We start from the raw sequence: 27,374 nt of genomic DNA on the forward strand, positions 1-27,374 counted from the left end.
TTTTTTTTTTTTTTTTTTTTTTTTTTATTTAAATCTTTTATTTATTTTTTATTAATTACACTTTATTCATTATTGTATCCCCCCATAAGCCCCTCCCTCCTCCCCTGCCAATCCCACCCTCCCTCCCCTTTCTGCATGCATGCCACTCCCCAAGTCCACTGATAGGGGAGGTCCTTCTCTCCTTCTTTCTGATCTTAGTCTATCAGTTCTCATCAAAAGTGGCTGCATTGTCCTCTACTGTGGCCTGGTAAGGCTGCTCCCCCCCCCAGGGGGAAGTGATCAAAGAGCAGGCCAATCAGATTATGTCAGAGGCAGTCCCTCTTCCCATTACTATGTAACCCACTTGGACATTGAACTGCCATGGGCTACACCTGTGCAGGGGTTCCAGGTCATCTCCACAAATAGTCCTTGGTTGGAGTAGGAGTCTCTGGGAAGTTCCCTGTGTTCAAATTATCTTGTTCTGTTGCTCTGCTTGTGGAGTTCCCGTTCCCTCTAGCTCTTACTATTTCCCACTTCTTACATAAAATTCCATTCACTCTGCCCATCAGTTGGCCATCAGGCTCAGCATCTGCTTTGACAGTCTATACTGCAGAAGCTTTCAGAGGCCCTCTGTGGCAGGTTTCAAGGTTGTTTCCTGTTTTCTTCTGGCTTTCAGAGGCCCTCTGTAGCAGGTTCCGAGGTTGTTTCCTATTTTCGTTTTCTTCTGATGTACATCCTCTTTGCCTTTCAGGATGGGGATTGAACATTTTAGTTAGGGTCCTCTCTTTTGCTTAGTTTGTTTAGATGTACAGCTTTTAGTGGGTTTATTCTATATTGTATGTTTATATGAGTGAGTATATACCGTGAGTGTCTTTTTGCTTCTGGGTCAACTCACTCAGGATGATCCTTTCCAGGTCCCACCATTTACCTGCAAATTTCATGATTTCCTTATTTTTCATTGCTGAGTAATACTCCATTGTATAGATGTACCACAGTTTCTGCATCCATTCTTCAGTTGAGGGGCATCTGGGTTGTTTCCAGCTTCTGGCTATTACAAATAAAGCTGCTACAAACATGGTTGAACAAATGTCCTTGTTGTGTACTTGCGCCTCTTTTGGGTATATGCCTAGGAGTGGTATGGCTGGATCTTGAGGAAGCGCTATTCCTAGTTGTCTGAGAAAGCGCCAGATTGATTTCCAGAGTGGTTGTACCAGTTTACATTCCCACCAGCAGTGGAGAAGCGTTCCCCTTTCTCCACAACCTCTCCAGCATGTGTTGTCCCTTGAGATTTTCATCTTGGCCATTCTGATGGGTGTAAGGTGAAATCTCAGGGTTGTTTTGATTTGCATTTCCCTAATGGCTAATGAGGTTGAGCATTTCTTTAAGTGCTTCTCTGCCATTCGATATTCCTCTGCAGAGAATTCTCTCTTTAGCTCTGTTCCCCATTTTTTAAGTGGATTACTTGGTTTGTTGCTTTTCAGCTTGTTTAGTTCTTTATATATATTGGATATGAGTCCTCTGTCAGATAGAGGGTTGGTGATGATTCTTTCCCAATCTGTAGGCAGTCGCTTTGTTTTGATGACGGTGTCCTTTGCTTTACAGAAGCTTTTCAATTTCATGAGGTCCCATTTATTGATTGTTGCTCTTAGAGCCTGTGCTGTTGGTGTTCTGTTCAGGAAGTTTTCTCCTGTACCAATGAGTTCTAGGGTATTCCCCACTTTTTTTTCTAGCCGATTTAATGTGTCTGGTTTTATGTTGAGGTCTTTGATCCACTTGGACTTCAGTTTTGTGCAGGGTGATAAGTATGGATCTATTTTCATTTTTCTACATGTAGACATCCAGTTAGACCAGCACCATTTGTTGAAGATGCTATCTTTTTTCCATTGTATGGTTTTGGCATCTTTGTCAAAAATCAGGTGTCCGTAAGTGTGTGGGTTTATTTCTGGGTCTTCTGTTCGATTCCATTGATCCACCATTCTGTTTCTATGCCAGTACCATGCAGTTTTTATAACTGTTGCTCTATAGTACAGCTTGAGATCAGGGATGGAGATACCTCCAGAAGATCTTTTATTGTAGAGGATTGTTTTAGCAATTCTCGGTTTCTTGTTATTCCATACAAAGTTGAGAATTTTTCTTTCCAGGTCTGTAAAGAATTGTGTTGGCAATTTGATGGGAATTGCATTAAATCTGTAGATTGCTTTTGGTAAGATGGCCATTTTTACTATGTTAATCCTGCCAAGCCATGAGCATGGGAGATCTTTCCATCTTCTCATATCTTCCTCTAATTCTTTCTTCAGAGACTTGAAATTTTTTTCATACAAGTCTTTGACTTCCTTGGTTAGGGTTACACCAAGGTACTTTATGTCATTTGTGGCTATTGTGAATGGTGTTGTTTCTCTAATTTCTTTCTCAGCCCTTTTGTCTTTTGTATACAGGAGTGCTACTGATTTTTTTGAGTTAATTTTATATCCGGCCACTTTGCTGAAGGTGTTTATCAGCTGTAGGAGTTCCCTGGTAGAGTTTTTGGGGTCACTCATATATACTATCATATCATCTGCAAATAGTGATAATTTGACTTCTTCCTTTCCCATCTGTATCCCCTTGATCTCCTTCGACTGTCTTATTGCTCTAGCAAGGACTTCCAGCACTATGTTGAAGAGATATGGAGACAGTGGGCAGCCTTGTCTTGTCCCTGATTTCAGTGGGATTGCTTTAAGTTTCTCTCCGTTCAGTTTGATGTTGGCTATAGGCTTGCTGTATATCGCCTTTACTATGTTTAGATATGTGCCTTGTATCCCTGATCTCTCCAGTACTTTAAACATGAATGGATGTTGGATTTTGTCAAATGCTTTTTCAGCATCTAGGGAGATTATCATGTGGTTTTTTTCTTTCAGTTTGTTAATATGGTGGATCACATTGATGGATTTCCGTATATTGAACCACCCCTGCATACCTGGGATGAAGCCTACTTGGTCATAGTGGATAATATCTTTGATGTGTTCTTGGATCCGGTTTGCAAGTATTTTGTTAAGTATTTTTGCATCAATGTTCATAAGGGAGATTGGCCTGAAATTCTCTTTCTTTGTTGAGTCTTTGTGAGGTTTAGGTACCAAGGTGATTGTGGCTTCATAGAATGAGTTTGGTAATGTTCCTTCTGTTTCTATTTTGTGGAATAGTTTGAAGAGAATTGGAGTTAGCTCTTCTTTGAAGGTCTGGTAGAATTCTGCACTGAAGCCATCTGGTCCTGGGCTTTTTTTGGATGGGAGACTTTTGATGACTGCTTCTATTTCTTTGGGGGATATAGGACTATTTAGTTGATTTACCTGGTCCTGATTCAGCTTTGGTGAGTCAAATCGATCAAGAAAATTGTCCATTTCATTTAGATTTTCAAATTTTGTGGCATATAGACTTTTGAAGTAAGTCCTAATGATTGTTTGGATTTCCTCAGTGTCTGTAGTTATGTCCCCCTTTTCATTTCTGATTTTGTTGATTTGGGTGGTGTCTCTCTGCCTTTTAGTTAGCTTGGCTAAGGGTTTGTCTATCTTGTTGATTTTCTCAAAGAACCAGCTCTTGGTTTCATTGATTCTTTGAATTGTTTTATTTGTTTCTAATTGATTGATTTCAGCCCTGAGTTTGATTATTTCCAGCCGTCTACTCCTTTTTGGTGTGTCTGCTTCTTCTTTTTCTAGGGTTTTTAAGTGGGCCATTAAGTTGCTTGAATGAGCTGTCTCGAATTTCTTCTTGAAGGCACTTAGTGCTATGAACTTTCCTCTTAGCACTGCTTTCATTGTGTCCCACAAGTTAGGGTATGTTGTGTCTTCATTTTCATTGAGTTCTAGAAAGGCTTTAATTTCTTTCTTTATTTCTTCCCTGACCCAGCTGTCATTTAGTAACAAGTTGTTCAGTTTCCATGAGTGTGTAGGCTTTTTGCTATTTCTGTTGTTGTTGAAGTCCAGCTTTATTCCATGGTGATCAGAGAGGATACAAGGGATTATTTCAGTCTTCTTGTATCTGTTGAGGCTTGCTTTGTGACCAACTATATGGTCTATTTTGGAGAAGGTTCCATGAGGTGCTGAGAAGAAGGTAAATTCTTTTGTGTTTGGGTGTAAAGTTCTGTAGATGTCTGTGAGGTCCATTTGATTCATGACCTCTGTCAGAGATATTGTTTCTTTGTTTAATTTCTGTTTTGTTGACCTGTCCTTTGTTGAGAGTGGGGTGTTGAAGTCTCCCACTATTAATGTGTGGGGATCTATATGTGGTTTAAATTTTATCAATGTTTCTTTTACAAATGTGGGTGCTCTTGTATTTGGGGCATAGATGTTCAGGATTGTGATGTCTTCCTGGTGGAATTTTCCCTTGATGAGTATGAAGTGTCCTTCCTCATCTCTTTTTATTATTTTTGGTTGAAAGTCTATTTTATCGGATATTAGAATGGCTACTCCTGCTTGTTTCTTGGGTCCATTTGCTTGGAAAGTCATCTTCCAACCTTTTACTCTCAGGTAATGTCTATCTTTGTGTCTTAGGTGTGTTTCTTGTATGCAACAGATTGCTGGGTTTTGTTTACGTATCCATTCTGTTAATCTGTGTCTTTTTACTGGAGAGTTGAGTCCATTGATGTTGAGAGAGATTAATGACCAGTGGCTGTTAGATCCTTTGATTTTGATGTTGGCTGTGTTCATAAGTTTGTGTGCTTGGTTGCTTTTTGTTTTGCTGTAGTAAGGTTAATTATTTCCTGTGTTTTCTTGACAGAAGCTAATTTTCTTGGGTTGTATTTTCCCTTCCAGTGTCTTCTGTAATGCTGGATTTGTGTGTAGGTATTGTTGAAATTTGTTTTTGTCATTGAATATCTTGTTTTCTTCGTCTATGAGGACTGAGAGTTTTGCAGGGTATAGTAGCCTGGGTTGACATCTGTGTTCTCTTAGGGTCTGCATGATATCTGTCCAGGCCCTTCTGGCTTTCATAGTTTCTGTTGAAAAGTCAGGTGTGATTCTAATGGGTTTGCCATTATATGTTACTTGGCCTTTTTCCCTTGCAGCTTTTAGTATTTTTTCTTTGTTCTGTATACTTCCTGTTTTGATTATTATGTGGCGGGAGGATTTTCTTTTCTGGTCAAATTTGTTGGGTGTTCTGTAGGCCTCATGTATCCTTATTAGCTTCTCCTTTAACTTGGGGAAATTTTCTTCAATGATTTTGTTGAAAATATTTTCTGGGCCTTGGAGAAGGGAGTCTTCTTTTTCCTCTATTCCTATTATTCTCAAATTTTGTCTTTTCATATTGTCTTGGATTTCTTGGACGGTCTGTGTCAGGAATTTTTTGGATTTCACATTTTCTTTGACAGATACATCGATTTCTTCCATTGTATCTTCTACACCTGAGATTCTTTCTTCCATTTCTTGTATTCTGTTGGTTATGCTTACCTCTGTAGTTCCTGTTTTCTTCCCTAAATTCTTCCTCTCCATTATTTCCTCCATTTGTGTTTTCTTTAAATTTTCTAGTTCTATCTTCAGTTCTTGAGTTGTTTTGTTTACTTCCTTCACCTGTCTGCTTGTATTTTCCTCTTTTTCTTTTAGTTCCTTCAACTCTGTCTCTTTGATTTCTTTCAGTGATTTAATTATTTCTTCTCTGAAGGCCACAAGCTGTTTGGCTGCATCTTCCCGTATTTCTTCACGGATGGCCCTAATTTGCTTGTCTTTATCTTCCTCCATTTCTTTACGGATAGCCATGATCTGTTTGGTTTTATCTTCCTCTAATTCTTTACGTATTTTATTTGTCTCCTCTATTATCCTCTTCATCAACATAGATGTAAGGTCCTCTTCTTGATTTTCTATTATGCTGCATTGTTCAGGGCTGTTCGCCCCTGGATGGCTGGGTTCTGGAGATGCCATATTGCTCTGTCTTTTGTTGGTTGAGCCTTTACGCTGACCTCTACCCATTGGGCTGATTTAGGTTTTGGCTGTTAGTTTCTGTGCTTCCTGGAGTCCTGAGGTAGGGAGTATCCCCTTGGCCGGAAGATGATTTTTCCTGAAGGAGTCCCTCTCTGATTTTTGGTTATGGTCACTGTATGGCCAGTGTTTCTCCGGAGATGCCACTGCTCACCTCAGGTTTATAGCCCTGAGTAGTAGCTGTGGTCTATGTTAGGCAGGGGGGGATCTCCTCTTACCCATAAAATTTCTCAAGACAGCTGCCCCACTGCTGGGTTTCTTGTTATAAATTTAGTGTGCTGCTGCTCACTAAATTTCCATGTACAGTCCTCTTGAAGAAACTGCTGATTCCCTAGCTATGGGGTTTTCTCCCAACAGGGAAACTCAGTCTGTTATCCTGGGGCACACAGTTCTGTCTGAGAAAGTGGGAGGTGCACTCAGCAAGTCTCTGGGCCAAAGGCTGATTGCTCTGCTCTGGACCTGGAGAATGTGCACCTAGGTTGATTTGGCACCTGGGGGCACTGTTCTGGTCTGGAGGCTGGGTGCCTCACTCTGGACCAGAAGCTGTGTGTCTCTGTCTGGGATGGCGGCTACAGGCACTGCTCTGGTCCAGACGCTGTGGGTGCAGCCCCCCTGAAGGATCAGGGATTCCTACAGTTTTGGCAGTCCAGCCAGGGACAACTGGCCGATCCCTGGCACAGTATCTGAGGGCTGCTGTAATGGCTCTTCGACTCCTGCAGATCCGAGGATGCAGCTGTGTGTCCCAGTGCCCCAGGGGAACGCAACAATGGCGGCAGAGCACAGCGCTTCTGCCTGCACTAGAGTCTGCGTGAGTCCAGGAAGTGTTTTGGTGCTGGGTGTCCTAAGCGTTAGATCTGCTGACCCCCTCCGCTGGGGGTTTCCTCCTGCCAGAGACACGCAGTCTGGTGCCCTGTTGCCCTGGTGCCCACAGTTCTATCTGAGGCGGCGAATCACGCGCGCAGGCAGGGCTCTGTGCAGGCAGGCGCCTTTGTCCCTCCCGGCTCTGGGTCCGGGCTGGCTCCTGGGGCACCCGCGGAACCCGAGTCTTTTCCAGGGGATGTCTGGGTAACCTGGGGTCGGTCCCAATTGTTTCCTGCTCTGTGGGGTTATCTCTCGACTGGGAGATCCAGTCTATGGTGTTGTGGGCCCACAGTTCAGTCTGGGACCGTGACCAGATCGCGCTGGCGGGTAGCTCTGGGCTGGCGACCAAGCGCCTGGCGGAACGGGGATCTCTTCCGCGGTTTTGCCGGGTGAGTTAAAGCTGATCGAATCCCCCACCGTGGGGTATCCTCTCACCTGAGAAACACAACCACTTGTGTTTTATGGCCGCGAGTTCTGATTGCTGGTCACTGTGCCAATCCTGCTGTGCTGCTCCTCAGAATGAGAGTCCTCCCGGCGCTGCCATCTTGCCCCGCCGACAGTCGAAAGTCGGTGCAATTGTTTTATAAATTTAATTTCTTTCAATTTTGTCTAGATTGCATAAAATCTAAAATTATTAAGTTTTAGATATTAAAATTCATACATTTAAGAATATTTTCCTAAAAATATCAAAGCATTTAATTTTAAAATACCAGTATTGTAAAATTTTGTCCTATGCTGATTTTGAAATTAACAAAATTTTTATTTTATGTTGAAATACTTTCTGTTTTGTCATGAATGCATATTTATAAGTTGTTTAAATTTTATAACATAATTGCCTTCAGACTATATCCTCAGAACAATAATTTAATATCAGTGAACATGAAAAAATGATGAACACTGAAAGGTCAACAAACTTTATTTCCTGTGTATAATCCTATTTATAATAATATAAATGACACCATGACATAAATAACCTGTTTATTATACTAATCAACGTCAGGAAACAGTAAATAAATTCAGAAAGCTATGGTATGACTCACTGTTAAATTACTGCACATTTTCACTGTTTTACAAAGGTCCACTAGATAACATGTGTGCAATATTGCCTAGTTTAATGTAAGACTTCAAGACTTCATCATGAGAGAAGCTCATAATACCCCCAATGCCTCTGTAATCCAGCTCGGGTAAAGCTACTTGTGATGGTGTCTTTTAATGGAAAGTGTCCAGGCTTCATACTGTCACCTCCTGGCCTTGAGTCTCAGGGCCAGCATTTCCTGCTAGGTTAACTTTAAGCAAACCTATAAACTCTCTTTTTCTCCTCATCTGAAAATCTCCATTATCTCTGCTGTTCAACTTCCTGAAATGCCATGTAGTGTGTACAGCGCTTAGCTTGGTACCAGCGCAATAGATCTCATCTAGGAGTTCTTTAATTACCTGTGTCCGTCATAAAACTCTAATATTTAGGTCCAGCATTAATATTCCTTTTAAAAATAACACAGGCTCCAGAAAATGTTGTTTTTTGTTACTACATTTCACTTCCACCTCCCCTATTTTTCAATTCTTCTCTCATTTCTTTCATGTGCAATGAAAGAAAGGGAGAAAGAAAGAGAAATAGAAAGAGAAAGAAAGAAACAAAGAAAGAAAATTCAGCAAAGGATAGAAATCTTATTCCTCAAATTGAAACCTTGACCAGACAACCTATTCAGCATAGATTAACAGAAAAAAAAAAAATCTATAAGTCTTGCATATGAAAGATGCAAGACTTATAGATGCATTTGACTTGAAGTTTTAAAACTATAAAGGCAGTTACTAATAAAATAAAATTGTGGGAAAAAAAAACACAGAAAGCACAAGGTAAGCACAAACCCACACTTTCTCTTTTACCAACTTCTGCTTATCTTTGGAGTTCACATTGAGTTTGTTGCATGTGGGAGGGCTGCTGGAAACTAAAGAAAGGAAAATTTTGCTTGTGATATGCTTCAGGATGTGACACAATTGTTTATTTTTAAATTATGTACATGCTGCAGCAGTGATAGGTTAACACATGTCTGCACTTCAGCATTCTGAAGACAAGTGCAATATCCAATAATAATGGTGATATTGGTTTTACCTTAGAAGTAGCTATAATATCAAACACAAATATGTGAAGATGTCCAAGTAAAACCATAGAGAAAATACGAAGGAAGTCAGCAAGATTTTTAAACATTTTAATTATAGTCTGCTTTAAAACCATGGACCTGGGGTTAGAGAGATGGTTCGGTATCTAAGAACACTAGCTCCTTTTCCAAAGTACCTGTGTTTCTGTCCCCACATCCAAATTGCAGCTCACAACCAACTGTAACTCCAAGTCCATGGAATCTGACTCCCTCTCTGCTTCTATGCATGCATGTGATGCAGACATGAAAGCAAACAAGGCAAAAGAAAAAGAAATAAATAAAAAGATATGCTGAAAAAATATAGAATAGGTTTGAAGGTAACTTGAGCTCAAGGAAGAAAGGAGAGTGCAAATAGATTATTTGGTAAAATTAATTCTAAGTATAATTCTAAGTAAGTCATCAGGCAAAAAGCTGACACCTCTGAAAGTTTTCCAAAGCACACGATTACAGGAAGGGTTGGGTGTGTCCTGGAAACTGAAAGAATGAGGATTTGGATGGAAATTCCTTTCCTGTTGATGTGTTCTTTTTCTTTTGAAGAAAAGCTGGAGACAGGAATTGCCAGGCACATAGAGCTGGGTCTCCTGATAGCAGCAATCCAGCAGTGCCGCCCACACTGCTATCATGGAAACTGGCAGTGTTATTGAAGCTGGCCGTTGTTATGCACAGTGTAGGCTGTTTTGGTTTCTCAGGTTTACAAAGCTGGCACAAAAATGTGATGTCCTTAAATGTTGTAAAACCATGGGGCAGAAAGATACATAGGGATGACTGGAAAATATGATTTTCTTCATATTTTCTCTATGGTTTTACTTGAACATCTTCACATATTTGTTTTTAATGTTATAGCTACTTCTGAGGTAAAAACAATATCACCATTGATAAGTATTATTACTGGATATTGCACTTGTCTTCAGAATTCTAAAGTGCAGACTGTTAACCTATCATTGCTGCAGCATGTACCTACTATAAAAAATAAACACATGTGTCACATCCTGAAGCATATCACAAGCAAAACTTTCCATTCTTTAGTTTCCAGCAGCCCTCCTGCATGTTACAGTCTCAAAGGGAACTCCAAAGACAAACAAGATTAAAAGCTCAGTGGCTACAGCATAGACTGTGTAACAGGTAATTTTGGTTATGTTACCGTCTCACAGTTGTGAGGACCAGCAGCTGGAAACTGTACCCATTTCATTGATGTGAAAGGCAGTGATCACAGAATTAACTAGCTCCAACATCAAGTAGGATTAAAAGCCAGTTGGACTGAAGCAAAACCCATGTCCTTTCCAAAATATAAAGTGTACTATGACCAAACACTTCAATACAATGTGTGCACCGGCTATCATCATAGAGAACCAGAAAAAGCAGCCAAAGCCTCTCCTCATCTAACGGTTTAAAACAGAGACATGGTAATTAAGCTGGGAAGACAATCTAATATTATGAACAGTAACTTGAAAGCAGCAAAATAGTTGAATTTGTGGCTACACTGGGACTATGCAAATGACCACCCTTGTTATCAAGTCCACAAAAGGACAGTTACTTCTATGATATTATTGTTTGCAAAAGCACGTATCTTTGCCACCCTCAAAATATAACAAAACAGTTACATTTTGTTCATTTTTATTTTTCCTTCAGTGCTTGTGGTGGGACTCAGGATTCAGGTATGCTATTCAAGTAAGCCACAACTGAGCTACATAAACCTCCAATACTAAGTATGGTCTTTGAACAAAAAATCCCAGGAAATATTTACTTTTTAAGGGTTGAGGCTCATCTGGGTACTGCGAAGTGTCAGCAGTCAATTTTCTAGTGTGAGGGATCACAGAGAACTCAATTTCCAAATTAACACTTATTATGCAATATCTTGATTTTGCACAATAGGTTTTATAAAGTAAAACATTCATTCAAGAGCTTTGATGTGTAAGCTCATCATCATTGCATCATACAAATTCCATATTCATCAACATCCAAAAGTCTATATTAAATTTACTTTGTTTAAAACTATATTATTGAAGTATGAATAACATACAAAAAGCTATATAAACCTAATGTAACATATACAATTTAATCAGCTTAGATATGTAAAATATACCCATACAAATCATCATTACAAGAGGTTCTACAAACTTATCCTTTATCTCTAAATGTTTCTTCCTAGGCCCTTTCACTTAATTTTTAAAAATTGTATTTATAAAACTCAGCATACAACCTTTTCCCTTAGCAAAATTTAGATAAGCAAGTCAAATTGCCAGCAAGATACTATAATGTACAACATACTATGCCATGCTCAGGCTATACTTATTTCTCATAACTAAAACCTAGTGCAATACCCAATACTCACCACTCCACCTGCTCCAGGCCATTGAGACCCACCATGCTAAACTCTGCTTCTATAAAGCAGGAAAAACAATATTCAGCCCCCATTTAAAAAGAGCTACAGAGTGTGATTCGAGAAGAGGGGGTGGGTGAGACATAAAGATGAGGATGGAGGTGTCTCCAATGCAAACGGAACCTAACACATCTATTAACTCTGGTGAAAGCTATCAGAAAGCAGGGGACAGAAGGAAAAGGAAACATTTACCTTAACATTTTCTGCTTTATTGCTGAAGCCTCAAAAGTCTGAACCTAATTGTCTTATGGGTCACCAAAGGACAAATATTACAACCAAGGAATAGTGCTGTCTGAAACCTCATAAGCAGGAATTATCTGGCTCTGTATAGCCAGACTGCAGTCGTGGTTCCTTTGTCAGACGGTCACATTTGAAGGCAGCAGGAAAAGTTGGGGTTGCCTGTTTCGCTTTTCTATCAACCTGGACTTTCCTCTGTGGCATTTAAATTTATGATGGAAACCTCATATCTTCCCAGTACATTGTCTTAACAACATTTTACAAAACAAAGTAGTTGGATTACAATGTCTTAAAAAATTTTAATTAAAAACATAATTTCCTACTCCTAACTGCATACAAAAAGGGGCACTAATGTGCATTGCTCATCCTTCAGGAACATAATCTGTTTAAGCATGTCATTAAGGTAATGAATTTTATAGAAGTGTTAGAAGTAATAAAATACATTTTAATATATATGACCTAATAACTATTTCCATATGCTAAATTCTGACTCAAAAGGCTTATTTGTTACTTTAGAGACCAAATATAAGATTTTGCTATAGTTTCTTTTAAAAGCAGTGTTTCTTTCATGTTCTTTAAAATTCTTAGCTTTCTGAGAATTATTGCCCCTTTTATTACAAAGGCCTGATGGGTTACAGAACCATATACTTACTTCATCCTGTGAGGAGGTGCATTTTAAATTTACCTACCTTCTATACTTTCATTCTGAGACCAGGCAAGGAGAAAGCATCATACATAACTCATGTCTTGATGCAGCCTGTGATAGGCTTAGGTGGCAGCAGGCAGGAGCCCACGTTGTGCTTTCTGCTATCTTACATCTTTCATTAACATTCGATTTCTCTACCAACATCTGGCCTTTCCACCCCCAGCATGTTACATTCCAACTATGAGTGACTAAACTCACCAGACCTATGGGGAATAGGGAAAGAACTAAAGAGTTGAGTTAAAGTAATGGCTTTCTCTTCACCTAAGCCTCTCAATCCAGATTTCTCAATGTCAAACAGGTCATTGTAATTAGAGTCCAAGTGATCAATTTGATAAGAGTGTTGTTGGGTTTTTCTTATTTAATTAATAATTAATTAGACTATTTTAACTAAATTTACTTATTAAATTTACTTAATTAATTGCTATCAAGAAGAAGAATTCAACCATTTTAGCCAATTGCAAAGACTTTTCCAGCAATGTGTATTTTGTGTTGGGGTTTATGTTAACCATGAAACCCTAAGAGGGGAGCAGTACCCACATAGAATGTGTGAAGCCCTGTATTATTCAGATTAATAATGTGGAACACCATACCACAAAATTAAAAGAGGAAACTATCTCGTTCTTGGTGCTTTCATGTGGACACACAGGGCAAGCATACCTTCTCCTTTGATAGTCAGTCTTGTTGCTCCATTTATGCTGCCATATTTCGGCATAACTTCTGTCACTTTGGGAGTTGTCTCAGAGCCATCTGAAACACAGACAAGGATGGTCGTGATGAAATAATCAAACCTTCATTTCAAACACCGCATTTTACATTCATACTGGAAAATGTGAATGAACTGTGACTAACGCCCAAACAAGGATTTAAGTACTTAAAATAACTTAACACTCACTAGCCTTGTGTAAAGAAGTTTCTTGGGTTGACAAAGAGTAAGAATAACATAACCATTTTCAACATTCCTATCTACCATGTCATAGCGCACTAGAAAACCCTAGAAGTTATGTCATGCTCTTCTAGCTTCAGATGCATGACTTCACACAGCAGCTCACACAGCACAGTGCGGAGAAATAGATTTTTATCTAGCACTAGCATGTAAGTGCAGTACTAGGAGGTGCAAAGGCAAATGCTGCGTTTTAAGAAGAGAGTGTTTCTTTAGGAATGATAACTAGTTCCTGACAGCTCTTCAGTGTCCTAATGATGCGGGGTGCATAGTGTAGGGACCACTTATCTGTTCATCACCCTGGGTTAGCTTCCTACAGATAGGAAAGTGCCCATTAGTACTACTTTTCCCAAAGTCTAGCTTAGTACAAAATGACAGAAAGAGCACAGGGTCCCAGGTTGCTTGGGAAAGAGACATTTCACTCCTGTTTCTGGGACCACACTGGTTTCTAGAAGGTGATTCCTCTGCTGCATCTTGAAGGGCACTAGGTAGCCAGAATCTACCATCCAGAAATAGAAGGACGGCTCTAACAGAAGGAGTTGCAGGACCAGCAAGGCAAGCCAGCTGCTTCCCTGAAGAAATGCACTTAATTCTTTAACATGGCTAGGAAATACGATGTGCTGAAGCTAGGAGTGTGTTTTTTTTTTGTTTTTTTTTTTGTTTTTGTTTTTTTTTTTTTTTTTTGAGTGTGTAGAGGCAATTTAACTTGAAGCAAAAACAATTTATCAGAGTAAGCAAAAAATATTAAGGCACAAAAACAGCCACGGAGATTATTGTTTGAAATGGATGTTTGAAAAAAAGGTCTGAATATGTGTAGCACGGACTTGACGCATGACAGCCAAAGCTGTCAGCCAAAAGGCGCCTAGACCCAATGCCTGTGCGCTTCCGGCTAGCACAGATCTTGAGTTTGCTACGCAATATGTTCCTTCTTCCAGTGCCTGTGTTAGAGAGCCAAGAGAGGATCTGCAGGGAGCTGGAGCCTATCTCTCGACATTGCCGCCTGCCTATCTCAAGTTCATCCTCTCCTTATCTCAGCGCACAACTCCAATTTCTTATCACTTTCTCCCCAGCCCTCTCCTGGGGATTGCTTTGAAGACACTGGGCAGCTTACCCGGGAAGTGACTGACAGCCTCATAACAACCCATCCCGGCCTCCTGGTACTAGTCTTCCCTTCATTAGAAAAAAAGAACCAAGAAGAACAAGGAGAGAGGAACCCAGATGGTGCCTCCTGCCCCTCACCCCTTACCCAGCTGCTTTTCCAGCCTTTTCTCAATTGTGTCATTTTGATGGAGGTGAGAAACTTCCTCAGTTCAACCACCAGCGCTGTTCAGCTTTTATAAGAACAGTTTCTCTAGCCCTACCCCTGCCTGTGTCTTTCCCTAGCTCCCATCCCTACTTCTGTTTCAGTCTCTCTCTCTCTCTCTCTCTCTCTCTCTCTCTCTCTCTCTCTCTCTTTCTCTCTCTCTACTGTCTCTATAGTGTCAGAAGGCCTGGGTCAGTCCTTTCTTCTAGGGCCCGGGTTCCCAGGAGGGCCTCTGCCCAAGGCAGCAGGCAGGTGAGTGGTCTCGCCTCTCTGTGACCTGTGGAGCAGGGGGTTGGACTGGCTTCCTACCTTCCCGACTGCATTACCTGGGTGGAAATCTGCGGCACAGGGAAGCAACCCCAAGAGAAACCAGGTCCCGGAGAGCCACAGGTGTCCCATTGCAAAGCAAAGCGCGCTGCAGTCTGCACCTCCCGCTGGCTGGCATCAGCCGCCCGCGCTGAAGCTTGGCTCCGGACTGAAGCTGCTTCTGCGCAAGGCACTCGCCCCAGAAGCCAGGGTGGACCTGGCTACTGGAGGCCTGCCCCGCCTCCAGCTAGTCCGCTGTGCCTCTAGAATCCCACACAGACACAGACACACACACACACACACACACACACACACACACACACACACACACAGACAGAGACAGACAGAGTCAGAGAGACAGAGAAAGAGAGACAGAGAAACAGAGACAGAAGACAGACACAGACACACGATTTCTGTTTTTCTCTATCTTTATTTTCCTTCTTTTAAATTTTGAAGCTGTATGTTTTTATCTGCCTGTCTGCCAAGCTCATTAATCGTCTTTAGATAGGTTAATTACAAGACCACCTAATACACAAACCGCATTCAGTTCCCTTCACACAGCAGTGTACTATCCCTTCACTTGACAACACTTAAAACATTAACTGATAGCTAAACGTTTCCCAAACACCGTGTCTACAGCAGAGCAGACACAACTCACAACTGATGTTTTCCTTGCTAGTGCAAGTCCAACTGTCCTGGTAGAGACACTGAGCAGTTCACACAGCTATATACACTTAGAAAAGTGAGGGCGCTGGATCTCTGGAGAGAGGTTTCTGGGAAAGCAGCACGTAGCAAGACATTGCTGTCCTCTGCATGAGCGTGCCAGGTAGCAGAAGAATAAGAAACAACGGTGCTCACCTCTAGACTTCGTGGTTCTCATCCCTACTGAATGCTCCCCAAGGTGACTCCAGAATCTTTGCTATCTCTAATATTCTAACCTCTTGATCTCCTTCTACTCCACATGCCCTAGTTTTCGAGGTACCTCATTCTTACAGGATGCATAAGGGAGCTGAAAACTGACCAAGTACTAAAAGACATGGTGGAAGTGTTTGCTTAGATAGGTAGAATAACAGTATCCTTCCGCGGGGAAGAATGTTCATGATTTAGAATTGCATGCTGAAGCTTTTGTGGTTTCAGCATCATGATGCCTAGAAATAAACCTCATATGGTTGACCAAAGAAAATATGTGAAATGAAACATGATTGCTGATTAAATTAAATCCAAAATTTTAAATATCAGAATTTATTTATCCATATGTCCACATTTTTCAGTTTGCTGTGATTTTGAAAATTTTCCTAACTAGAACAGTTAAAATTTCTTGTTCATCCTTTCAGTTTTCTCTTTTTTGAGAAGGAGTACTTTTCTTCCATACATGCCTCCATCCTCTTGTACACTCTCAGACCTCTTTCTTTCCCAAATCACTGTTTTATCAACATCCCCTTTGCTTCATTCTATTGAGTCCCCTCTCCTCTTTCCACCTTTCCTGGAAATAAGCACAATATGCATTATGCAAAGAATAAAAACAATGTGTGTGTGTGTGAGAGAGAGAGACAGACAGACAGACAGACAGAAACTGTGTGTAATGTGTGTGTGTTTGACACGGAATGTTATTATACAGCCCAGGCTACCCTCAAACTCTGGATCCTCTTGTCCCTTCCTTTCTAAGTGTTGGACTGACAGGCCTGTGCCACCACACCCAGTTAGACCTTTATCTTTTTGTAAAATTATGGCAAAAATCCCAAACTTGTTTGTTTTTACACTTCTCAAAACAGCTTCATACAGCTTATTCAAGGCCACTGCTCATACTATTGATCTACTCCAAGAGGGTGTTCCAACCTCTGTCCCAGTGCTTGAAGGGTAGCGGAAGGGTGGAATCTGGAACACTTGACAGATAAAGCAGCCATCTAGTTAATTTTGAAAAGAAAGAAAGAAAGAAAGAAAGAGAAAATAGAATGAGTATAATTTGATTTCAAAATAAATAAATTATTGCCCTCCCTTTCTCTTTCTCTCTCCTCCTCCCTCTCTTCTCCTCCTCCTTTTTCTTTGATATAAGTGATGAAATGCAATGTTTAAGACATAACCACTACTAATTTTTTTATATTCTTAAGTGAGATTCAAATTTACCTCATTTTTGTATTATTACTTTCCAATGACGACTCTGATTGAAAGGAACAATATTACTAAGATAAATGTCTTGCTTTTGAGGGTCTGAGACACTTTTTAGTGACAAGCAGAGCTCTTTTAAGAAGAGAACATTCATCATCCAGGTCATTCTACACATCTCACAGTTGGCTGCAAATCGACCCACATATACTGTTGTACTTGGAGCAATTAGTTTGTGTAGACATACCCAGGATCTTCCACACACGCGTTCTGACATCTGAAATTCTATTTTCTCAGCACTCTTTCATTTCTCACCATTTCTCTCTCCCACCTTCTTTCTGAAATCAGTGTCATTGAAGGTTCAGCTCACCCATTCCACTCTTCTATAGAAGCAGACAAGTAAGCAGGAAACTAGACAGCTGAAGTCAAATTTGCCTCTTAAGGATTTGCCAGATTTACTGAATTTGAACTGTAATGTTTAGTAGTAATACTTAGCAACGTCACTGGGAACAATAAACAGCAACAAGAATGTTTCATTTGTATTATTTGTATTATGTGTATTTGTATTTTTGTATAAAAAGTAAGCATACACAAAAGTAATAGTAAGCAAAATGAAATTTAATATGGGAATGTTTACATGGAAAAGCTTGCTAATTATTAATTCCTTTGGATGATTTGGTATTAAATTTAACCTGAATTAAACTTTGAAAGGCTTACTTAAAATATAAATGTTCACAGCTACATTCATATTATCCTTTGTGGAATTAAACCCAGGATTCATGTTATGCAAATAACTTCACCTCTGAGCTACATCCCCAGCCCTTTAGATGCTTCTGAATTTACAAATTAGAATGGAGTCGAGGACTAGGCTAAGTAATACTACAGGGATACTAGAATGTTCTTAGTATTAAAATTCTGAAAATGATGCTGGAGGAGATTATAAAAAGATAAGAAACAGTTGAAAGACTTGGTCTTTATGAAAGCTGCGATTTCTAATAAGGAATTGTTGGTGAGGCAAGCTTTCCTGCATCAACTTAAGTTTCCAACTTAACAGTTTCCTGCAGGATGCTTACAGTTGACAGCAAAGAACAAATCTGTTGCCTTTGGGCACATCAACAGAGTGATTAGAAATTTATTTTCCCTGAATTCATTGATGGTTAATATTTAATGTTTTTAAGATTCCTTTTTTTCTTTTCCTTTTTTGCCCCCCGTGGGTGGAGGTGAGGTAGGGGTGAGGGAATAGTACTGAAAATTGAATCCAGGACTCAGCACACGGTAGCTTGTGTTTTACTGCTGAGCTATACGCTTAGCCCTGATTTTTGTTTCTTTGCTCATTTTAAATCAAGAAAGTTCTGCTAAGTTGCCTAGAGTGGCCTAGAACTCACTCTGTAGCCTGGACAGGCCTTCAAAGCTTATGATGCCCCTACTCCAGCCTCCTACATAGCTAAAATTACAGTCCTATATCACCAAGACCAGTTTTTAAGTTTCTTCTAAAATTTCTCAGACATGTCAGCCAGAAAATGACATACAATAATCATTATTTAATATATAATGTTATTACTTGTATTGTATTCTATTTTTTAAAAATCTCATTTATTTATTTATTTATTTATTTATTTATTTATTTATTTATTTATTTATTTATTTATTTATTTATTTATTACAATTTATTCACTTTGTATCCCTGCTGTAGCCCTTTCCCTCATTTCCTCCCAGTCCCACCCACCCTTCCTCTTTTCCCTTTCCCTAGTCCCCTGATAGGGGAGGTCTTCATCCCCTTCTATCAGACCCTAACAAATCAGGTCTCATCAGGACTGGCTGCATTGTCTTCCTCTGTGGCCAGGCAAGACTACATCCCTCCCAGGGGGAGGTGATCAAATAACTGGCCACTGAGTTCATGTCAGAGACAGCCCCTGCTCCCCTTACTAGGGAACCCACTTAGAAACTGAACAGCCTACAGGCTTCCTCTGAAAAAGGGGTCTAGATCCTCTCCATGCATGGTCCTTGGTTGGAGTATTGGTCTCTGCAGGATTCTTTGGGCCCAAATTTTTTGGCTCTGTTGTTGTATTCTATTTTTAACATCTAATAATTTACACTTATTTATTTATTTGCATGAATATTTATGTGTGGGCATGGGTACTTGTGCCACAGTGAATATTTGGCAATCAGAGGGCAACTTGCAGTAGTCAATTCTGCTTTTCTACCTGATGAGATCCAGGGATCAAACTCAGATCATTAGACTTGGTGACAAGTTCCTCTACTCTCTCAGCCATCTTTTGGACCCTTTTGTGTCCTATTCTGTTTCTATTTAACCAAGCATAATTATCTGGTTCACTGCAGTTGTTCTTTCCTCCTAGCCTCACCTCCATTAACACTAGTTTTTTAAACAGGTTAAATGTGTACAGTTATGTACATTTGTGTATCTATATACATGTTTGCATGTATATTACTACATATATACATAGTGCATATGAATATGTGATGTTCAACACTATTGATTCATTTTATATTTAATATATATTGTTATCTTTTAAATACTAATTACAGTTTATTTACTCTGTACCCCAGCTGTAGTACCCTTCCTCATTCCCTCCCAATCCCATCCTCCCTCTCTCATCTTCTCCCTGCCCCTCCCTAATTCCTCCCTTTCCACCTGATCCTAGCTTATCAGGTCTCATCAGTACTGGTTGCAATGTCCTCCTCTGTGGCCTGGTAAAACTGCTCCTCCCATGGAGGGGGTGGGGAGGTCAAGGAGCCAGCCACTGAGTTCATGTCAGAGACAGTCCCTGATCCACTTACTAGGGTACCCAATGGGATACTGAGCTGCAATTGGCTATATCCGAACAGGGGTTCCAGGTTATATCCATGCATGGTCCTTGGTTGGAGAATCAGTCTCAGAAAAGACCCCTGTGCCCAGATATATTTGGTCCTTGTGGAGCTCCTGTCCTCTCCAGGTCATATTAACTCCCCCTTCTTTCATATGATTTCCTGCACTCTGCTAAAGGTTTGGTTATGAGTCTCAGCATCTGCTTTGATACACTGCTAGGTAGAGTCTTTCAGAGGTCCTCTATGGTAGGCTCCTGTTCTGTTTCTTGTTTTCTCCTACTTTCAATGTCCATCCCATTTGTCTTTCTAAGTGAGGATTGATCATCTTACCCAGGGTCCTCCTTCTTGCTTAGCGAGGACATTTGCTCAACCATGTTTGTAGCAGCTTTATTCCTAAGAGCCAGAACCTAGAAACAACCCAGATGTCCCTAAATGGAGGAATGGATACAGAAATTGTGGTACATTTACACAATGGAATACTACTCAGCAATTAGAAACAAGGAAATCATGAAACTTGCAGGCAAATGGTGGGATCTAGAAACGATCATCCTGAGTGAGGTATCCCAGAAGCAGAAAGACACACATGGTATATACTCACTTATAAGTGGATACTAGAGCCATAAGATAGGATAAACATACTAAAGTCTGTACATCTAATATATATATTTTATATGTAGTAACTGGTATTCAAATAAAAATGTCCTGTTAAAAGCAGACAAATATTTCTACAGTCTTTTCTTTTAGGAAAAATTGCCAAATTGGTTACTCAACAAAAAGATCATTTAGATCATTTGGCTAATTGGTTTTAAGAAAGTTAATTTTTTTAAGGGAAATTAGTTTTCTTTTAATGCTTGTAAGCACTATACTTGGCATATATAAATTTTTAATAAGCATTTGTTGAAGGAATGAGCATCTTTAACTGATGCTTACTTAATATATATTACATTTAATACATTATTATTACATGTATTTAATATATTAATGTATTTAATATAATCATTTATATTATTTTGTATATTTATTATATAGCATGCAATATATTTATATTTAATATGTTTATATTAAATATATAAAATATAGTTTATACTATTTTAATATATGTATTTAATACATAAAATAATACATTTATATTATATTTACTATAATGTTAATATTTAATAATATGATATAAAAATACCTTATGTAAATAAGCATTTTTATGTATATGATGAATAAACTCCTTGAGATAAGATAACACTAGTGGGTGTTTTAATCTTGAATTATTAAAATAATTTGAGGCAGTAATTTCACAATAAATAATTATAACACAATGAAAATTCGTGTAACCAAAGGTCTTCTTGGGTCCAGATTTGGCTTTGTGGTTTATGACTGAAAATGCTTCTTAGAAATCTTAAAATCTCATTCTTAAAATCTTCTAGCCTTTGTAGTTTAGAGCCATCATGGAGAGGAACATGGGTAAACATGAAAGTAAATACTGATCATGATATCATATATTTCCTTTTTAAGATTAAAAAATGAAAGAAATTATATGATCATCTTAGTGGGTCCAGGAAAGGCATTCAACCAAATCCACCACCCCTTCATGATAAAGCCCCTGGAGAGACTATCTTTCCCAGAGCATATCTCAGTCAAATAAATGCTACTTGTAACAGGCCTATAACCAACATTATGCTAAGTGGAAAAATTAAAAACATTTCCACTAAAATAACTAGTAAGACAAAGATCTCTATTTCTTTTTAAGCTTGAAGTCTTAGCTAGAGCAGTAAAAAAAGGAAATTAAGAGGATACAAATAGGATGGGAAGAAGTCAAAATATCCTTATTTACAGATGACATGATTCTGTTTTCATAGTATAGATGGGAGATTGTCTACTTGGTGGTACAAGTAGATACAGTGATTAAGTTGAATAAATAAAGACAGAAGTAATGGGTGAGAAGGGAGGTAGGATAAAAAGAAAAGGTATAAACTAAGGGTAAGTCAGAGATTTTCAGCTTGAGCAACTACATCAATGAGTAACATTTGATGAAAATGAAGAGTTCAAGAGAAATAAAAGTAACACAGTATTGGAACAAAATTAGCCACACACACGCACATGCACACTCACATGCACACACACACTTCAGTGGTAGAGAGTAGAAACCCTGGACATAAATCCTTACAACTATAACCACTTAATTTTTGACAGAGACAAAAAATGCACACCTGAGAAAAGATAACCTTCTTCAGCAAATGGTTTTGGGAAAACTGGTTATCTACATACAGAAGGAAATCTAGAGCCCTCTTTCTCACATTGCTCACAAAAATCAACTGCAAACAGATCAAAGACCTCAACAGCAAACCTGCAAGAAGAAATAGAAAATACACTACTAGATATGAGTTACGTAGTCTTCTAGGGATATAGGGCTTTAATGGTCTCATAATCTCCAATGTGATCAGTACAAATTACAGTTCCAACCTGCCTGTCAATGTGTGCCTGCTGGTTCATTAGTGACAAAACTGTTATGGAATGCCAGCTCCTCTTGAATTGGGTTTAAGGCCTGCTCCGCAGAAGGGAATATAAACCTGACACTGTAAAGCCAGCCAAAAGCTCATGACAGTTTGGTCATAGGCCCTAAGGGGAAACCCACTACTCTTGTTTAGCTAAACTGACATGACACAGAACTGCAGTTTATATATTTATGCTTATGTGCATACACAAATGCTAATCTCAGCCTTACTCAGAGATCTTTCTCTTTGCTGTAAATGACAGTAAATGCAAGCTTCTGGCTGCTCAAGATGCTTAAATAAATATCAGTTTCATGTTTAGCTCTATATTTAGACATTTATACCACCACTATACAAGGGTCAGGGAACACTGGGATGCAAGAATGGAAAGAAATTAAGAGCAAGACAATAAGAAGAAGGGTTGGGAAATATATCTTCAGAAAACAACACAGCTATTGCAAACATAATCTCACAGAAGTTGTGGCTGCCCATACTGAGTATTCACAAGACTGTGTCTATTCACAAAACAAGCACTGACCCAGAAGTGGGTCATTACATGGGACACTACTCCCACTGATGAACTATTGGCAACCGATGGATTCCTTGGGAGGGTCAGTCATTATCTTTAGTTGTTCACCAAAGGGCAATCCCACCAATTTCCAATCCATATTTTCAATCCCTTGCCCACATTTTTGGGTCATTATCCTGCCTGCAAGATGTGCTGGGGCAGTGGTGGCTCGGTGCTTGTAACTGGGCAACCAATGACTGCTTTAACCTGAGGTCCAAGACATGAGAAGGAGCCCACAAAAACACAGCTGAATGACCAGGATCTGGAAACCGGGTGGCTCAAAGACCTAGGATGGAACCAAACACAACTGACAAAAAAGGTCAATGAAATTATTTCTAAGATATTCTGCTATACTAATAGGTTGGTCCGTAGCCCAGTTGTCATCAGAGAGGCTTCCTCCAGCATGGATTGGAGCAAATACAGAGATCCAGAGCCAAACATACTAGCAAAACCCTGTGGAAGTTGGGGAGGAAGGATTGTAGGAGTCAGAGTGTTTGGAGACACCAGGGTAACAGGGCCACAGAATTAGCTTAGGGCTTATAGGAGCTCACAGAGACTGAAGTGGCAATCATGGAGCCTTCATGGGTCTGAGCTAGGCCCTATGCATATACATTATGGTTGTTAGCTTGGTGTTCAGATAGGACTCCTAACAGTGGAAGCTGGGTATCTGTCTTTTGTCTGCTTTTGGGATCCTTTTCCTCCTACTGGGTTACTTCATCCAGCTAAATATGACACTTTATGACTTGTCTTATTGCATTGTGTAATTACATGGTCAATTGATATCACTGGGAGGCCTGATCTTTTCTGAAGAAAAATGGAGGAGCAATGGATCTGGGGAAGAGAGAATGAGGGAGCATGTTGGGAAGAGGAAAAGCTGTTGTGTGGAATACATTGTATGAGAAGATATAAAAACAACTACAAAAAAACAAAAATGCATATATGTGGGCATGGGGCCTGTAAGAAAGAGGAGGACTATAGAAGTAGAGGTTGAGGAGAGACTAAGCATAATTTACTACACACACACACACACATATATACATATATACATACACACACGCACACACACATGAAATTGTCAAAGAACAAATTTAGTTAAGAAACAAATTATGGTTCTTGAACTCCTGTGGAAATCTTGTTTGTATCTTAGGGCTTAAGCATCATTTCAGTCTTTAGAAACCACCATTCTCTGTTTCCATTTCTCCATGTACATATGTACTTCCCCTATATGTCTCATTTATCTAACTTGACAAAAAAATCTTCCTATTTTATTTATTTACAAACGACAGTGTTTCTTCTGCGAAAGTTAAGTGTCCTGGTATATATAATAATATATATATGATTTTCATGTATATCCACGGATATACATTATTGATATTTCCATATTGGCTATAGTGAATTGTTATTATTTATATTTATTATTGTCTTTTAGTTAAACAGTGTTATTCCTAAACCAGCTGTATACCCCTTGAACACTGAGATATCATGGGCTACATCTGTGCTGGGGTTCTAAGTTATCTTCATGCATAGTTCTTGTTTGGAGTATAAGTCTCAGGAAAGACCCCTGTGCCCAGATTTTTTGGTTTTGTTGCTCTCCTTGTAGAGCTTCTGTTTCCTCCAGGTCTTTGTATCTCCCCATTCTTTCATAAGATTCCCTGCACACTGCCCAAAGTTTGACTATGAATCTCAGTATCTGCTTTGAAACTCTGCTGGGTATAGTCCTTCACAGGCCCTCTGTGGTAGGCTCCTGTTCTGTTCTCTGCTTTCTTCCTCTTCCAATCCCCACACAGAGACAAAGATGTATTTAATTAACCCAGAGCACAATTCTGGGCAATAATTACTCCATCCTAAAACTCCAAGCCTGCACAGCTTCCTCCTATTCAGATTTCCCACATTATTTAGTCCATTTCATTTCTCCTGATGTTTCCAGGTCCTCTCCTCCTGGATCTCTCTTCCCAACTCACCCCATTCACTTCTTTCTTTTCTCCTCTGGAACAGGATATCCTACCCTATTTTCTCCATTGCTCAGCATTGGCTGATTGTTTATTGACGATACAGAGAACAAATGGTGGCATGTTTACACAAACTTGAGATGGTTGATGCTTAGAATAAACATCACAATGCAATGTCTGGATTGAAACCAGATATTGGGGTAGAGATATCAAGCATTTGAATGAACAAGGGAAAATTGTATACATTCCACAAGTACATTATACCAACAGTGAATAATTCTATTGTATAGGTACCCAAGAACAAAGTTGCTGGACCATGTGGCAGTTTTGTTTCAAGTTTTCAAGGAACTTCCATACTGTTGTTATTGTTTCATTTGTTCCAAGACAGAATTTGGCTTTGAACTTGTAGAACTTCTTCCATCTTAGCCTCCCTACTGCTAGGACTGCAAGCACATACCCCCATGCTGCTCTTCATATTGCCTTCCACAATAGTTGTACGAACAGTGCCATTTTCTCCACTTTCTCATCGGCACTCTTCATGCCCTTTATTTTTTATACCAGTGATCCTAATAGCTGTGCTCTTAACTTGTACTTCTCTGATGACAAGGGCTGTTGAAAATTTTTCATATATCTTGGCATAGATAACCCTTGTGGAATTAAAATTTCCTTTACTTAAACAAAATAAACACCACGATCAAAAGAAACTTGGGGAATGTAAGGATTTGCTTGGCTTGTATATCCTGACCACAGTCCACCATAGAGGAAAGTCAGGACAAGAGCTCAAGCAAAAGCAGAGGCAGCAGCCATGGAGAAAAGACACTCTTCGGCTTGCTTCTAGACCCATGTTCAGCTACTTTTCTAATATCTCCTGGCAGTGCTGACACCACCCACAGTAGGCTGGGCCCTTTCAATCAGCAGTCAGGAAAAGTTCCTGCAGACACGACCATAAGCCAATCTGTTGGAGGCAATTCCTCACCTGGGGTTTCTTCCCAAGTAACTCCAGTTTCTGTCAGGTTGACAAAAACTACCCAATAAACTTAACAAAAATATGTTGTGCTCTCAATATACAATGTCTCCCACAGGCCCATGTACTGAATGTTTTGTTTCTATTTTGGATTCCAAAATTCTGAATTTTGGAAAATTCTGAATGGGGAATCTCCCTGGAGGAGATAGGTTCTTGCCCTCTTTTTATCTGATAAGAGGTGAAGGTCCTTCTCCATCACAGGCTTCTGCTATCGTGATGTTCTTCCCAAGTCAGAATCCCCTCACACCACAACAGTGCCACATCAAAATCAATGCCAACTACACTGAGAATGCACCACTTTTAAAAGAAAACTTAGGACAATGAAATGTTCTTCAACAAATTTGAAATGGTCAGGTGCCTACACAGAAATAGTTTGGGGCAGTCATGTCTAAGTTATTAAATGGGCACTGCAATGTGATTAGAAAGAAGAGGGATCAGCAAGGGATTTCTAATGACAAACAATAGACTCTTAGCTCAAGTGAAGTACTTGCAGTTCTATAAAGTTACTATAAAATAAACATATTTTATTATATTAATATTAAATAAAATACATATAAAACTAAAAATATAAAGTTTCTAAAAATAAAGTCTCTATAAAGTAGCAAAATAGGAGGAGCAGAAAATGCAGTAGATAAATATGTCTTCATTTTCACTAAATATGTTTGTATGTCTGTGAAACCTGCCTTTGTGGTTGGGTTAGAAAGACAAATCTTATGCACAAAACTGTTACTGAATGTACTCAGTTAGTAGTATTGAATGTTACTCAGTATTCATGTTATATGTGCTAGGGTCTTAACCATGACTTTGGCCTTATATCCTCTTTCCCAAGAGGCATATCCATAACCTCATACTTCATCATACTGTGAATGTCCCTAAACATAAGGTCCCTAAACATACTATTGATAGGGACTGTCAGGTTTAACGCTTGTGTAACTAAAAAAGGCCTTAAGCATATTAGTGCTAGAAACAACCCTCCCAGGTTGTGTCTCTGTCTCATGGCCACAGTGTATCTCCACCAAACTGAACACGCCCAAGATCATACAGTGCCCATTGTTACTTACCTCACCTGCACAGCAGCCAAGCCATGGCTCTATGGGCATTTCCGTAAATGTGATACTGGATACTGTGACTCTTCTCTGTCAAAGTCTAACTCTGAAATAGGTGATTCTTTAGAAAGGATAGGTTTTGAAGGCTATGTCCTCAACAACAACAAAATGGGGGCAACTGAAAGTCCTTTATTATCATTTAATTCTGGTAATTCTAGGCATAATGCCAAACCACCTATGCATGTAAAAACTCTGGTGCCATAGTTCTATACTTAGAACTACACAACAGCAACCCTGCAACATGAGTGTAGATCCCACATGCCTTTTTCTTTTGATTATTGTCATTGTAAAACACATCATCGAATGTCCAGTTTTTGGGTATTACATATGCTCTAAACTTTTTTCTTTACAATAGAACAGAGAACACAAAGAAAAACATGAACATTATTCTTTGGGGAATATTGGAAATAATTTTATTTCATTTATTGAGACTCTCTTGGGCTTGGGATGCAGCTCAGCAGTAAGCCTTTACCTACAATGCACGAAGGCCCATGTTCATCACCTT

The 27,374-nt window shown here is 39.4% G+C and overlaps 1 protein-coding gene across 1 annotated transcript in view; it reads right to left on the bottom strand.

Annotated features, from left to right (window-relative positions):
* Pkhd1l1 (PKHD1 like 1) overlaps positions 1 to 14,903 on the bottom strand; it is a 160,762-nt gene extending 145,859 nt beyond the window's left edge. The window contains exons 1-2 of the mRNA XM_055626481.1: positions 14,831 to 14,903; positions 12,919 to 13,008 (exon numbers count right to left, since the gene is read on the bottom strand). Coding sequence (XP_055482456.1) covers positions 12,919 to 13,008; positions 14,831 to 14,903 — 163 coding nt within the window. The remainder of the gene's footprint in view (positions 1 to 12,918; positions 13,009 to 14,830) is intronic.
* Positions 14,904 to 27,374: the final 12,471 nt, after the last annotated feature.

This window comes from Psammomys obesus, unplaced genomic scaffold, assembly GCF_907164565.1.
Source record: "Psammomys obesus unplaced genomic scaffold, mPsaObe1.curated_primary_1811, whole genome shotgun sequence".
NCBI classification, from domain to species: domain Eukaryota; kingdom Metazoa; phylum Chordata; class Mammalia; order Rodentia; family Muridae; genus Psammomys; species Psammomys obesus.